Source organism: Pleurodeles waltl, chromosome 10 (assembly GCF_031143425.1).
Source record: "Pleurodeles waltl isolate 20211129_DDA chromosome 10, aPleWal1.hap1.20221129, whole genome shotgun sequence".
NCBI lineage: Eukaryota > Metazoa > Chordata > Amphibia > Caudata > Salamandridae > Pleurodeles > Pleurodeles waltl.
The window spans coordinates 345,129,272-345,144,805 of NC_090449.1; the positions used below are offsets into that span (position 1 = coordinate 345,129,272).

The 15,534-nt window shown below is 43.8% G+C and overlaps 1 protein-coding gene across 3 annotated transcripts in view; it reads left to right on the plus strand.

The window, feature by feature from the left end:
* Positions 1-15,534, plus strand: part of ALG1 (ALG1 chitobiosyldiphosphodolichol beta-mannosyltransferase) — a 425,029-nt gene that overhangs the window by 99,420 nt on the left and 310,075 nt on the right. For all 3 annotated transcript variants that reach the window (XM_069210576.1, XM_069210579.1, XM_069210577.1), the window contains exon 3: positions 10,293-10,396. In XM_069210576.1, the coding sequence (XP_069066677.1) occupies positions 10,293-10,396 (104 nt within the window). The remainder of the gene's footprint in view (positions 1-10,292; positions 10,397-15,534) is intronic.

Here is a 15,534-nt window from a genome sequence, read left to right on the forward strand (position 1 = left end):
CCACGTCACCGGTCGTCGCTGCAGAGGGGTGCCTGCTGAAGCAGGGGAGTGACTCCTTCACTCCAAGGGAGATTCCTATGTTCTTCTGGTGCAGGCTGAAGAGAGGCAGTCCTTGGAGGATGCACAACCTGGAAACAGTTGCAGTTGCTAGCAGGAGCTGAAGTTACAATGTTGCAGAAGTCTTCTTTGCTTCTTTGTTGAAGTTTGAAGAGTTCCTGGAGGGTCCAAATACAGTTTCTTCGGTAGGAAGGTGAAGTAAAGGATGCAGAAGATTCCTGCTGGAGGCTTGCAATCTGAATCTGAAGACCCTAAATAGCCCTGAAAGGGGAATTGGTCAGCTAAACAGGTAAACACCTATCAGGGGAGGGCTGTGACGTCACCTGCTGGCACTGGCTACTCAGATGCTCCCAGAGTGCCCTGCCAACTTGGAATCCAAGATGGCAAAACCCAGGGACCTTCTGGAGGAGCTCTGAGCACCACTCCTGGGGTGGTGATAGACAGGGGAGTAGTCACTCCCCTTTCCTTTGTCCAGTTTCACGCCAACGCAGGGACAGGGGATCCCTGAACCGGTACATACTGGATTTTTCAAGGAGGGCACCATCTGTGCCCTTCAAAGCATTTCCAGAGGCTTTGGGAGGCTACCCCTCCCAACCCTATATCGCCTATTTCCAAAGGGAGAGGGTGTAACACCCCTCTCCCAAAGGAAATGCTTTGTTCTGCCTTCCTGGGCTTGAGCTGCTAAAGCAACAGGAGGGCAGAAACCTGTCTGAGAGGTGGCAGCAGCTGGCGCTGCCTGGAAAACCTCAGAAGGCTGGAATGGCAGTACTGGGGATCCTCTAAGGAGCCCCCAGAGTGCATGTAATCAAACAACCAATGCTTGCAAAAGCATTGGGGTATGATTCCAACATGTTTGATACTAAACATGCTTATGTTCGGAGTTACCAGTATGTAGCTGGACATAGGTAGTGACCTATGTCCTGTACACGCCTAAAATGGCATCCCCGCACTCTCGAAGTCTGGGAAACCGGTCCTGGGGGCACCTCTGATAGTGCAGGGGTGCCCTCACACACAGGTACACTGCACCCTGCCCTCAGGGCTGAAGGGCCTGCTAGAAGGGTGACTTATAAGTGACCTGGTGCAGTGTAAATGGCAGTGAAAGGGTGCATGCACCTTTTCACGCAGGCTGCAATGGCAGTCCTGCAGAAGCCTTTGCATGGGCTCCCTTTGGGTGGCAAAAGAAATGCTGCAGCCTATAGGAATCTCCTGGAACTCCAGTGCCCTGGGTACCTAGGTACCATATACTAGGGGCTTATAAGGGGGCACCAGTATGCTAATTCCGGGTGAAAGTCTGGGTTACCAGTATGCAGTGACAAAATTTAGAGGAGAGATAGCCTAATCACTGGGGTCCTGGTTAGCAGGATCCCAGTGAACACAGTCAAACACACTGACAGGCACAAAATGGAGGTAACCATGCCAAAAAGAGGGTACTTTCCTGCAGGATGTAACCCTCAAGATGTGGCCTCCACACATGGACCCAATACTCTTAGTGATTCGTCAGATGCTGCCCTTTCGAATGCTGCTTTGAAGGATCTGAGATACACTGCACCAAAACCAGTATAGATAGTGCAACTTTTGGTACACTTTTTCTTCTGTTTACCTCACATAAGATCATTGTCATAGTCACCTGTTTCATGCAGGAAGGACGGCAAGGAAAATATCCCTGGTGTTCCTACCTCATAATCTTATTGTCCAGCGTGATTCTCTTGTCATATCCACATGGTGGGGACGTCACAGGTTGGATGATGAATGCATGATGGCATACGAAAGGGCAAACGTTTTGCATCACATTTTCTGAAACTCATTCTGTAGAGCACTGACGTTACCATGCTTGAGAAGGATGAGAAAGAAGTGATACATAAAATGCTTGTTAAAACTGCTACCAGTAATATATATATTCCCAACATATAACCGGTAAAGGAGGCAGGACAAGAAAGCTTACATGTTTTGCAACTCTTTATCAAAGTATATATTGGAAGTATTTTTCCATCAAGGTATCCTCACAAGGTTCATAAGCTGTGAATAATTCCAGGTACGGAGTCCCGTACTTGAAAAGTTACAAATTTTAATATTAAAAGTTCAATTCATTCATGAAAACATTTTGTTGTGCTTGCATTCTTCTGAAAAACAATTTAAAACTACAAAATAGGAAAATATAACTACTCTTTTAAATCATGATTCCAGGTTCAGCTGATTCTACTTTGGCTAAGTGAGTGCAGCATTGGAAATGCCAATCTTACCTCTTACTGTGTGTTCTCTGGCAGAGGATTTAGGACGCCTTGTGTTTTACTCAGTTTTTTAATTTTACAGGCATACTTTTTTCATCCAGGTAGTTGTTTTGACTGTGTATTTTTTTACTTTAGTAAAGAGACGATTTTGTTGTCAATTAATTTTACAACAGGTAAGAGGAACAGCTCTACTCCATCTTTCTTTTCAGGCTTGGTCTCCTTCAAGTCTTGTCCTTGGGTGATAGGAAAATTGCAAGTTGGCATAACAAACATAAACATAATGCATGTATTGGTAAAGCATTCCCCCTCCCTTAGGACATCTTCTTGCAGAACAACTTTGGAGCTTGCAGGTGCTCTCCAACAGTGATTCAGAAACCCCTCCCAGAAATAGGCTTTACATATATGCAGTAATGACTAATAGAGATCATATCCCTAGAAAGGTGCCTCGGAAGGACTCTGTCCCTTGATCTGTCATCTTCGATGTGACTTCCAAGCACCCCCACAAGATTTCTTCAGTGCCTGCCACCCATCTCAGTGCCTGTTCTCCGACTTCAGTGTAACTTGGCACAAAGGCTCCCTTCTGTGTTGTCTATCGCTTCAGCCCCAAATATTTCTGGCCTTGGGGACCTGTTAGTGCATTAGCAAGAATTTGCTGAGAAAATCAGTGCACAAAGCAATTTCTACTTTAAAAAAAAAAAAAGGTTGTGCAGCCTTTCTTTTATAAGTGTCACCATGAGGAAACTGAGGATCTGTAGGAAGTCGTCATAGCTGGCTGTTCAGGATGAGCAGCAATTTGGAGTTGTAGGATGCTGTGCAAGGCTTCTTATGGCTCTTTATCCTTTTATTATTCTAATGTCCAAGCTTGCCAGGAAATGTAACTTTCTATTGTGGTAGATTGGACAATACGAATGACACATTTGAATGTGCACTAGCATCCAAAGGGTTCACTCTAGCTATTAAAGGCAGTTTTGATGCAAGTAAAACAGATTTCTAGTCTCCTGGTTCTACAAAAGCGATTTCTGCCTAGATTAAAATAAAATATAGGGCTTGGACTCGTATCTGTTTTTTCCTCCCAGGCTTTTGCCCTGCTGATTTGCAGTATTGGTGTATAACCCCTCATCAGGCTGGCTAGAGTGGGCAAAAAAAAACATGGCTTAGGATGTGGCCCAAGCGATTGCCAGTGGCTGATATTAATTCAAGCATTCCATCCATCACCTTGTTGTTTTTGCATTTGTTACCCTGAGTGCACCAGGTATTCCCAGACCTAGGTGCCAGGCTCACTGTGCCACTGGACTCAAGCTAGCCTGGTTGATGAGGGATGATACACCGAAACCGCCCCAAGGATCCTTGTTTCTGGTCCAGGGAGGACCTGGCCTGATAGTTCAGGCTGGACTTTTCCCATGGGGAGTAAGATCAAGACTGATTTGCATATGCCTGGGTCAAAACTTGGGTGGCACAGTGGGCAAAATAAAACGATGGATTGCGATGCGACCCAAGAGATTGCCAGTGGCTGATATTAATTCAAGCATGGAGTTGCTGGTGATGTCAGTGGGGAAATCATTTCCTTCCAACCAAGTTAAGATTGGAATAGAGGCCGAATTAACATTCTGGAGAGAAAATGTTCACCTTTTGTATGGTGGGTAACACTGAATGGCTAATGCTACTTTTTGTTATTTAGACTGAACGTAGGATTAGGATATAGGTCTTGCTGAGTGGAAGGCTGAATTGCGTGTGGTAGTACGACAAGCAATTTCCAATTCACACATCAGAGATTCCCAGTCTGTTACCAGTCTTGCTGCTATGTAAGTACTCAGTGCAGTTTCCTTGATGCAACTGTTTGACCATAAACAGGAGAGCCATCTCTGGGCTGGAAAATATCTGTTTATATTTAGTATAACATTGTTTTCCTACTTTACATAAGAGGAATGTGGCTTAGATGATCAGGTTGTTAGGGTAGAATAAAGAAAACCATTTCCCTCAAGTATTTATGCAGCATTAGATGTAATTAACCATTCCAACAGGGTAAACACCTTGAAGGCAGATAATTGTGCACACAACATTGGATTCATTGAGGATAGTGTAGTAGAAAGCATAATAGAGAATGGTGAGCGGAACTGTAGCAACACTTATCATCCCCAAACAAACTGAGCCCAGTATTGATTGTCTTCAGCGACTCCCTACCTATGGAACTGTATTGGAAAGCAGGGTACAAAAGAATTGCAGTTGATGCTTGAGTGCTGGAGACTAAAATCACAACCTCCATATTTATTAATTTACTTCAAGTGATATTTCTTTTGCTGGGCCGTGTATTTGAATAATCATCTTCTCTTGCAAAAAGGATTTTGAAATCTTACTAATGAATGTGATATGGGAAGCAAGAGTAGTTTTTTTCAATATTTTATTTATAGATTAGGAAGAACCACAAATTAAAGATGCCTATTTTAGACCTGAGGTGTCTCAGTCACAAAGTCTACATTCAGAATCAAAAGTTCAAGTTGACCACTTTGCGAGTCAAAACTCAGTTTCTCAACCATTGTGATTTCATAGTCTTGTTGTATCTCCCCAACCCCAGTTTCCTCGTACTGGTGAGATAGTTCCATAGGTGCTCCCTTTGATTTATGATGATCTCAGGACCCTATTGGTACTAGGTAATTTTCTTTGACTTTAGGTCTCCTCTGAGGGATTTACAGAGTGCCCACCAATGGCCCTAACGTATATTTGATAATGGTTACATGTCCCCAATTTCACAACTGGGAAAGATTCCTTATCATTTGAGATCTTCAGACACCAGCGGGCCTATTTCAGCATCTGGGTTTCTCTGACAACTGGAAGAACCAATTGACAATTCTGCAAAGTCCACAATTATAGACCCAACACCAATAAACTGATCCTGCCTGCAGAGAGGTGCCAGACATTTCTGAACTAGAACCAAGATCTCTGATAGAAACAAGCACTGCTAGATGAGCAGGAGGGAAGTCCAATAACAAAAGCATCAAGACATCATGGACTTGTGAAGACAAGAGTATTAACTCGCCACATGCATCTCAGCTGCAGATTTGGTGTAACAAAAATGACAAACCAGATAAGTGGTTTCTGGCACCATCCACACACTAAAGGGATTGTCGCTATGAGTTCCTTTCCTCAGCAGTTGGGAAGCTCACTTGAAAGTTCCTACCACTCAGGCTCTATGGTGTTTACAGTAATGAATGTCTTTACTTCTTCAGTTTCCAGGGTGTGAGTCCCAATTTGTAAGCCCTCAAAGATTTTCTGCCCATAGTTCCAAGGAAATTGGTGCTGATGCAAACAGACAACACAGTCTGCATGTTCTATGTCTGAAAGGAGAGTTGAACAAGGTCTGTGGCACTTTCAAGCAAGGCCTAGCAGTTGCGGTTCTAGATGATTTCCCAGAACAATAATCTGCCAATTCAAATCAGCACCATACATTCCACAACAAGCAAGTTAAAATTCAGCAAAACCTACAAACAAGATGTTAATCCTCTCCCAAGGGACACCCGTTTTGCTTATCTTCATTTGCAGACAACTCATATTAAGGTATAAGAGTCTAAATGAAAGGCTACTTCAGTATCTTGTTACAGGGTTAGCTCTGTGTGTGAACCACAGTCTTCATTTTTTCAACCATTCAGTTAACCCACCTGCTTTCTTTTAGAATCATTGAGATTTGGCAGAGCAAGCGGTATGGTAAAATAAGAAAACAAACTCAAACTTGAGACCATTAGGACCACTGTTGGTGCCTTATGCTCAAGGTAAAAGCACAACACAAACTAAAAAACATAGGTGGATTGACATTTTGTTGCAAGAAAGAGAAAAAAACTGAGCTTTTCCAAGCTGTCCTAGAGTCCAATCAAGGTAAAGCTGCCAGGTCAGCCTTGATGTGCAACACCATTTTAGCTAACTTATATAGGGCTTGTACTTGAACTTTGGTTTATACCCCGTCTGTCCATTATTTCTTTGACTTCTATGTTGTGGCAGACACTCAAGTGATCCATATCCCTCACAAATCTGTTTAGCCAGGAGCTTAAAATGCACCCTCTGTTGTATGTTGGGGTACTGCCCTGAATCCTTTTGTAAGGTTATGAGCCTGTGGAGGACTCTGTGCTCGAGAAGCAAACCTGACTTACTTATAACATTAGTTCACCATTGAGGGTATCTATCTCAGCTTCACAACCAACTCCTCCTTCCCATACTGAAGGGTTTCTCATTAGTGTGATTAAACAATAATAAAAGCAAGTCCTCAGGTGGAGTGACATCTCTGGGGCTGAGCTCTTTGTGCTTTAGAAGGCTCTACTGACCTTACAAAGAAATTACATCTAAAGAGCAATCGCCTTTAACCCTTGGGGTTGCAGTTTTAAACTTGCATAGCTGTTTTTCATTTCCCCCAAATTTGAAGCAGAAAAATGTTTTTAGAAAATAATTTACATTTTCATATTACATTTTGAGTGTTGTGTAGGCTTGGCATTATTGTGAGGCTGTAAGTTTGGAGAGAACACCTTTTCTGAAGAACTATTGTTAGAATTTAGTAACATTTATTTTTAGTGAATTTATAGCCTTGAGTAGCATACAAACCTCCATGAGTTTCCCTAGTGGTTACTGGTCTTTATAATTCATTATTTTTAATTGTGCTTGTTTTCTTTTTAGGTCGAATGTAAGTGTACGACCTTTTGTATACCTATAAGTATACTTCTGTGGGCCTCCAGCTATTTCATTTGTTGGATTCAGTGTCATTTAAATATACTTGCTTGCTAGTGGTCAGTCATACCTCTTTGTCACTCCATCTTCTGTGTGGGAGCAGGGACCAAATACGGTTTAATTACGCTTTATCCTGTTTATCTGGCCTGTAGATGACTTCTTTTTGTATTTGGTTTCCTGCTCCTGTTCTGGGAAGGTCCCTTTTCATTAGCAGAGCATTCTTCCTCTGAGCTTAGCTATAAACAAGGCTATAAATCAGGCTGTTATCTTGGTCACATTTGGTCTTTGTCTCTGCACCCTCTCTCAGCTGCCTGGATCCTGCCCTTCCTCGGTTTGGATTTTCTTTGCAAAGCATGCCTGCCTGTGTGCTGAGAGCAAGGGAGGAGGATTGCTTGCAGTTGATTATAGCTCCATCAGTGCACTGCAGTTCACACACTCCAAGCCCTCGGCCGTGCCAGTGCCAGGAAACCCACACGTGCTACCTGCCAGAGAACCTCAGTTTTTACAGTCAGTACACGCTTCTGTTCCAGTACTAGGACTTTGGGCGCAGCTCCATCAGTGCACCTCAGTTCTACCCCAGAGGTCACTCCCTTTCCTGTACTGGGACCCCGCTCACAGTTCTATTACATTAGCTCAGTTCTAATACTCACAGTTCTATTACATTAGCTCAGTTCTAATAGTCAGTCCCACTGCCAAGACAATACAGACCAAAACACGGCTCAGCCAGTGCACCTCAAGTCTAACATCCAACGCCACTGTTGATGGAACCACCATAGCTTCACCAGAATCCATCAATTCTAATATTCAGTGCACATTTATTCTCTGTACTAAGGCTCACACACACACACACACACACACCCTTCAGGAATCCTGGCTTTTGTGGTTCAGCAGCAATGCCACTCCCATACTGGGCCTCACTCGCAGCTTCACCAGGACACCTGCAGGCTAACACTCGGCAACACTGGCACACCAATACTAGGTTCCACACATAGCTCCATTAACATACCTCACTTATGACCTTGTGTGTCTGTTACTATTCCAGTACTGCAGCCCACATACAACTCTGTCCGTGCACCTCAACACTAGCCTGCAGCGCCCCATTATTCCAATACCAGGAATTACACGGCGCTCTGTTTCTCATTCTTCACCTGCTGCCTTTCTATTATTCCAGCACTGTGCCGGGACACAGCTCTGCCTATACCCCCAGTCCTGATCTGAAGAGCCCCAACATTGCTGTATTGGGGTTCACATACAACTCTGCTAATGCAGCTGCTGCTTTTCTGCAGTGCCCCCTGCTGTTTCATTCTCCGACTTCTGTTTGTGGACGTGGGGGAGCCACTTAATTTTATACTTAGCTGCCATCTCTATTTGGGAGGGTCTGTTTCCCCTATCTCACTCAGTTTTTTCCTTTACTCTGTTTACTCTCAATGTTTTCTTTCTCCCTCACTTTTCTCTATCCTGTTCTTAAAATCCACATTTATTTCTAGCCCTCTCCCTTTTTTTTATTTCCGTCTTCCTCTTGCTACCTCCTCTTTCAAACTCAGAAAAACCTGGTTATTTCTTTCCTTGTTTCATTCCTCTCTTTTTTCTTCATCAGGTGTTCATTTTTTCTCTCTTCGCTTCATTCTTTCTTCTCCTTTTTTATGTGCGATTTCGTTTGACTCGGTATGCGTCCTTTCACTTTTTTTTTTTTAATCCTTCCTTTCTCTGGTGTTTTTCTTATCTTTATCTGTCAATTTGTGTTTTACTATAAATCCCTCTTTTAAACGTCTGTATGTGGAAGCCACAACTTACTTGTTGGGGCCCGAAGTGTCAATGTGGTTTTCCCATTCGGTGTTTATGGGAAATGTGTCAGTGCATACATGCCCTGGTTCCTTTCGCTGCTTGTTTCTCTCAACATCTCTTTTTCCCTCTGTTAATTTTTCTCTTTCTTTTCACACTTCTTTTATTATTTTTTCCTCTTTATCTTTTGTTTGCCAACTTCCTTCCCTTTTTTTGTCTCACACGCTTTCTTTATTTCTTCTCTTTGTTGTGTTTTCATTTTCTCGTTCTTTCTTTACCTTCTTTTTTTATTTCTTTGCACCTCCGTCTCTTTCTTCCTTTTGTCTGTTGTATTCTTTCGCTTCTCTTTTTCTGCCCCATCCACTTTCTCTCCTGAGGCCTAGTTATCAATGGAGCAACAGGTGCAGTGGAACCAGGGCCCAGAGACCTATGGCTCTCACTCCACTCTAAGTACTGCTGTATTTTCCTGCTGAAATTTCAGTCAACCATTTCCTTTCTTACTCCAGGGCCCATGACACCGTTATTACGCCACTTGTCCTTTCCATCTTTACTCCTGACTCCCTCTTTCCTTTCACCCTCCAATCCATCCCAAATTATATTTCTGTTATGGTGTTTTGAGCATTACACTCTAATGCCAAAAGTTTATTTCTGATAAAGGTTTTTATGATAATTGTATATGTTTTAAGATAGAGGAAGAAGGTAAATGAAAGTGCTTTAGTTAAATGCTGGGCCACTTAATTATATGGCAGGAAAACTCGAAATGATAAGGTAAAGTTGACCAATTTATGTGGCAAGAAAAGTAAAGTCATGAATCAACAATGCCAATAGCTGTAACACAAGAAAATGCAAGAGCTATTGCATTGCAAATGCTTGTTTTATACTTACATTACAAATGTTCAAGTTTCACATATTTGCCCTTTCTCACCTGCCACGGCTTTGGTGGCCTATTCCTAGTAGAGGCCATTCTCCCAGAGGGTTTTCAAAACTCCTGATTGCTTACATATTTAAAGAATCTCCTTCATAGAGAAGCCTCCATCAGGTGTGTGCCCTGTGCTACAGTTGGGTTGCAAGCTGTGGAAGCTATTGGGATCCTAGAGACTTGGATCAGGCTTTCAGCTTTGTTAATGCCGCCCCCTGCCCTCCCCCCCCCCCACCCACCCCCCCCCCCCCCACTAGTGGGGAAAAAAAATAAATCGGGGCCCCCTCAGAATTTTCAATAATTATTCAATTAGGTTGGCAATGTTTCAATAAGTCTAGACTTATTTAAACATTGCAGTTAAGTTCTGTTGTCTGCTTTAAACAAAGCACTATTATCTGCATAATCTTTATTTTGGCCAGAGCCTGGCGCTCCTCCTGGGATCACTTGAGGCCCCCCTAGGGGGGCCTGCCCCCCAGTTGGAAGACCCGTGGGTTAAAGGTAAGTAATGTATTATTCTCTCCTAATAAACCTGAAAGTCCAAATGATTCACACTCAAGAAAGCCCTATAGTCTGTAAGAGTTGTTTGTGCTTCTTTTCAGTGGGTCCTCGGATTTTCCAGTATTTTTCAAAAGTAGTTGTGCAGGCGGTACAGCTCTTTACTGTTCTGATGAAGATTGATGCATCATCCCACATTCTGCTTCAGGTATATTTAATATCTTTTTTTTTATTTCTAATAATCCTACCATGTTGTTTATTGGAATGTTTATCGGGCATGCACTGGTGGTTGTTTCTTTGCATTTACATGTTAAATATACAAAATATTTGATGTGGTTACATGTAGCATCTGTGACTTGGATCATTGTCTTTATGGCTCTTTTGGACATTTTCATCCTAAAGTCTCCTTCAATCACTCATTGTCATGTACCACACACAACTGCAGTTTGCACTTCGTTCCTTTGAACGATGCATAAAGAAAACTCTTAACCATAAGTTGCCATACCTAGAAGAACTAACACTAAATTGAATTCTGCATGAGGTTTATATCCACCACAATCTCATGTGATAGCCTTCCCACATCCGTTCACCTCTAAGGCCCCTGATTACTCTAACACCCCTCATCACCACCACCGCCATAATCTCCCTGACCCAGCCTCCTTCCCTTCCTGAATGACAATGTATATTGATTTTTCACATTTTTATGCTAAGGGGGGAGTGACCAAATGCAAAGTGAAAGTCAAGTGTTTGATTAAAAGCTCTTTGGATCTGTTAACATTTACATTCTATCATTTTACAGGTCTGTCAGTATTCCTTTCAGACTGGGGATTGGAGTGTAGGGTATGCTCTGACTAGGAGGATGCATCGAAGAAGACCTTCTCCGGCAACTTCATTATTATACCATGAATGAATACATAGATCATTATTCATAGACTAGCCTGGCACAAAGTCGAAATAGGCTTCCTAATAAAGAATGTAAGGGGGAGGGGCATTTAAACCCTCCTTGGGCTGCCCACCAAGCTACTGGGCAGCACAGACCCTGCATCCACCTGCCTTGTGGAATCCAACTCTCCATGTCCAACATTCTTCACCATTTAGTTTCCAGTCTTGTTTTGCTGTCTGAAAGAAAAATACTAGCGTGTTATTTTGTATTAGAAAATGTATAACAAAAATATTCTTTGTATGCTAGGAGTTTCCTCCCTACTAGCCAAGGGCTCTTAGCATTATTTATTTCCTGGAACTGCCATACTTAATATTGTCGTCCTGAGCAAGATACAACATCTTCAGAAAGTCTTCCATACACATTTGTATGTATATTCTCAACAAGCAGTACAGAATATAAGGCATATCATAAAAAAAACAGTAAGTATTATTCACCAGGTTCAGAAATCTGCCAAGGCACTGGCAGTACATGACATGCTGAATATTTCAGCGAGTTTGCAAACAGCATTCACCAATAGCATAACCAGTAATGTATCAACTGCAATAACAAAACCTCCCACTCACTCCCTCCCCCAAGCTTCCATCCAGCGGCTGGTCTGCATATATAGTAGAACTTCCAAATGGATCTATAGGTCTCCATCATGCTAACAGGATATGGGGTGACCATTGTTGCAGTCCATCTACAAATTCTTCTCCCCTTTGACTCTATCATACTCTGCATCCCACTCCTCACCTCAAAGGTAGCAGATAAATCATCTGGGTACAGTACCCTTCAGCGGTTCTGCAGCAACCACTGTTTAATCGTGCATGGGATGTCCCCCGTTACACTCTGGATTTGGGTTAGAATCTCCACTCAATAAGTTCTAACAACTGAGATAACTGGGCAGCTCCACACATCATGAAGGAAGTCCACCACAGCGGCACCACATCTAGCACATCTTTGATCCCTGTTGGGTAAATAACATGCAGTCTCCTAGGGGAGAGGTAGGCCATTTATATGAAATTATATTGTACCAGATTGAATCTTGTATTGATCGACATCTGGTGTTCACCATCGTGAATTTTAAGCCAATTACTGGGTTTTATAGGATTATCAATGACACTTTGCCAGACCTCCTCAAATCAAAGGGGTGGTTGCCTTCTATCTGCGCACAGAGCACAATACAGGTGCGTGATCAGCCTGCGTTACCCTGGCCAGGGAGAGCAGAGCATCTATCATGTGCGTGGGTTCAGGGGCATCAGGAAACAATGGCCATAGCTGTTGAGCCGTGGCCGCAGGCCTGACTCAAGCAGACAGTCCACAGATGGCCCCCTCAGCATCCCTAGCTGGAAAAGGGCCGATTTGGTGTGGTTAACTCAAAGGCTAGAGGTCTCTGAATTCCTGCATACCATTGAGCAAGATCAAGAGTGAGATGTCAGGTTGCTGCAGGTAAACCACCTGCTTATAGCGAGACCACATAATCTGCATGCCCCACCCACGCAGTGTCTGATGAGGACGGCATGCCAGGCACTCCATCTCAAGGGTGAAGATCGGGGGGTCAGCACCTGTCTGGTGCCCCTCTGTAATAATATTTTGGTCGAGACATACCGCTCAGTGCGGACCTTCGCTGTGGTCTTTCATAAAGCAGTTTGATCCATCTTGTTTAGTTATGGCCCAGCCCTACCCTGTCCAGTGCCTGCCTAGCGTAGTCCCAGCAAACTCAAATGCCTGCTTTATATCCAGGAAGGCAAGTGCATACGGATCACTATCCAGGTCAGGTTTATGTAGGACATGCGTCAGGCGGCAGAGGTTACATACTGTGTTCCGGTGCGGGATAAATCCTGACTGATCCACATGGATCAGTTGTGGGAGGTTTAGGCGCAGCCTCACCGCCAGCGCATGACTGAGAATCTTCTAATCTACGTTTACCATGGAGAGTGGACAGTAACCGCTTGCCTCTGTGGAGTCTTTCCCTGGTTTCGGTGTCAGTAGAATGAGGGTCTCCCTCTTTGAGCCAGGGAGCACCCCTCTTTCTAGCGCTTCGGTGTAGATGGGCAGCAATTTATCGACCAGTAGTCTTGAAAAGGTTTTATACAATTCTGCTGACATTGCCCCTCCTTTACCCCCCCCCCCCCTTATTTTGCAGTTTTTATCCCATCAACTGCCCTTTGCAGTTCTTGTTTAGTTAAAGGGCCTCCAGTTTCCTTGTGCTCCTCCAAGGAGAGTCACAGCAATGCCCGCTCCACCAGATAGTCAGGAAGTAGATGCGTGTCTCTGTGGTGGGGCTTGGTCTATACCAGTTGCAGATGATCCGCAAAGAGCTAATTAATTGCCTGCTGGGTAGAAACTGTCTTCCCCATTCAGTCCATCAGAACCAGTATGGGATATATCGAGATTTCAGACTTTATTAACTGTGCCAATATTCGCTCCACTCTGTCCCCCTCCTTTTAGAATCTCCTGTGACTAGTGTGCTGGTGTGTTTTTCTAGTTGGTCCCATAACGTGCACACCTTGTGCCGTGCTTGGTCACAATCTCACAGGTTCTCTGAGTTAGTTGCCAGCGCTAAACAAGGGCTGCTAATGCTTTCTCACTATGTATCAAGTCCCTCTCCAGCTTCTGGAGTATACCCATGGCTGTTGCCGTACACAGACCTCAGATGACCACTTTCATGGTGTCCCATTCCACAGCCCTGCTTTTTGTACTACCCCAGTTACAAAGTATTGGTCAATGGCCTTTGTCAAGGCCTCCCAAAAGACTCTGTCCGTCAGCCGCTCCACCTTGAGTTGGCAGAGCAGTATTCTAGGGAGCAGCCTATGTAGAGAGTATGTAATCAACAGGGGCGAGTGGTCAGATATACACTGAGCCAAGTAGACTGAACCTACTATTCGTTGTGTAGTGTCAGCTTGTGTAAAAAAGTAATCTAGTCTACTATATGTACCTGCCGCCGGGGTATAGCAGGAGTATGAGAGTGTCTGCATGTATTATATGTGCCACTTGTCCACCAGTCCCATACTTGCTTTGGCCTGTTCAAGCGTTAATGTCATATTGGGCTTAGTAACTCGTACAGGCGGGATCGGTCTACATTTCCATCCACCACACAATTAAACCCTCCTGTCATGACAACCTCTGCCCCAGGGTTGCTCTGCCCGGCCACTAGGACCGTGCCTAAGTACATACCATCATCAATATTAGGTGCGTAAACATTAATGAAACATACCTCATGTGCATCCAGTGTATCCGCCAGAATGACGTACCTCCCATGAGCATCTATCTGTGTGTGCTTCTTTTTTAAGGGAACCCCAGGAGCAACCCAAATCAGGGCCCTTTGGGCATAACCGAGTAGGACCTGCTGTAAATCTGTCCCTGCCATTCTTTCCCTAGGGCACCTTATGCAATCCCCCACAGATGTGTCTCCTGAAGAAATGCTATAGCAACCCCTTATCTCCAGAGGTATGGATGTACCCTTTGCCGCTTCTTCGGGATATTTAACCCTCATACATTCCAAGTTATAAATTTGTATTTAGTCCCTATGTTTGCCATGGAAGTCACGTGGAAACATTGCAGCCCACCCCGAGTCGGCAAATGACCAGCATGTTATCGCACTGCACCAGCGGGCTGTGGACGCTTCTCCAATTCAAAACAGAAAAATTTAACATTCCTGCAATAGACTTTCCCAGAACAGGCAGATCATACTGGAACCCTACTGACTCAACCGCTGGCCAAAGGGGCACCAACCCCCACCCCAATCTCCACCTCCATCACCCACAAAATAAATAACTATAACAACTGTAGCTGCAGATGCTGTCTAATTTTCCAATATGTCCACTGTGAGAGAACAGGGCTGATTGCAGAGGCCCTCTAACTTTTTGCCCCCATTTTTCACTTTTTGGTGGTGTTTTCCTGACTCTGATGGTTCCCTGGGTACTACTAACCGGTCCCAGGGCCTGCGCTCTGTGTAAAATCACTATGCAAATTAGGCTAATTATAATTGGCAAAGTTAACCTACCTATAAGTCCCTAGTATATGGTAGGGCATGAAGGTTTATTGACCCCAGCATAGGTAGTGCCCCCATAGGTGCACTGCTGAGGTGCCCAGTGTCATTTTAAAGGAAGGCCTGCCTTGCTGGCTGCTTCTAAATTAAAGTTACATGAAAATTCGAATTTGGAATTAAAAATAGTTCCAAAGTCTTAAACTACCTTATTTTTACATATGTCATCCCTAATGTGTTCCCAGTGTGCCCCTAGGGCTGGTGCCATGTAACTATAAGCAGGGACCTTATAAAAATAGTTTTATAAGCCCTGGTGAGGTAAAACAGCCAAATTTGTTTTCCCTCATTGTAGTGAATGGCCTTCATAGGCTAGAATGGGGAGACTTTATTTTAATTTTTAAAGTCCCCTTAAGTAACAGATACCAGAAGTTTGGTA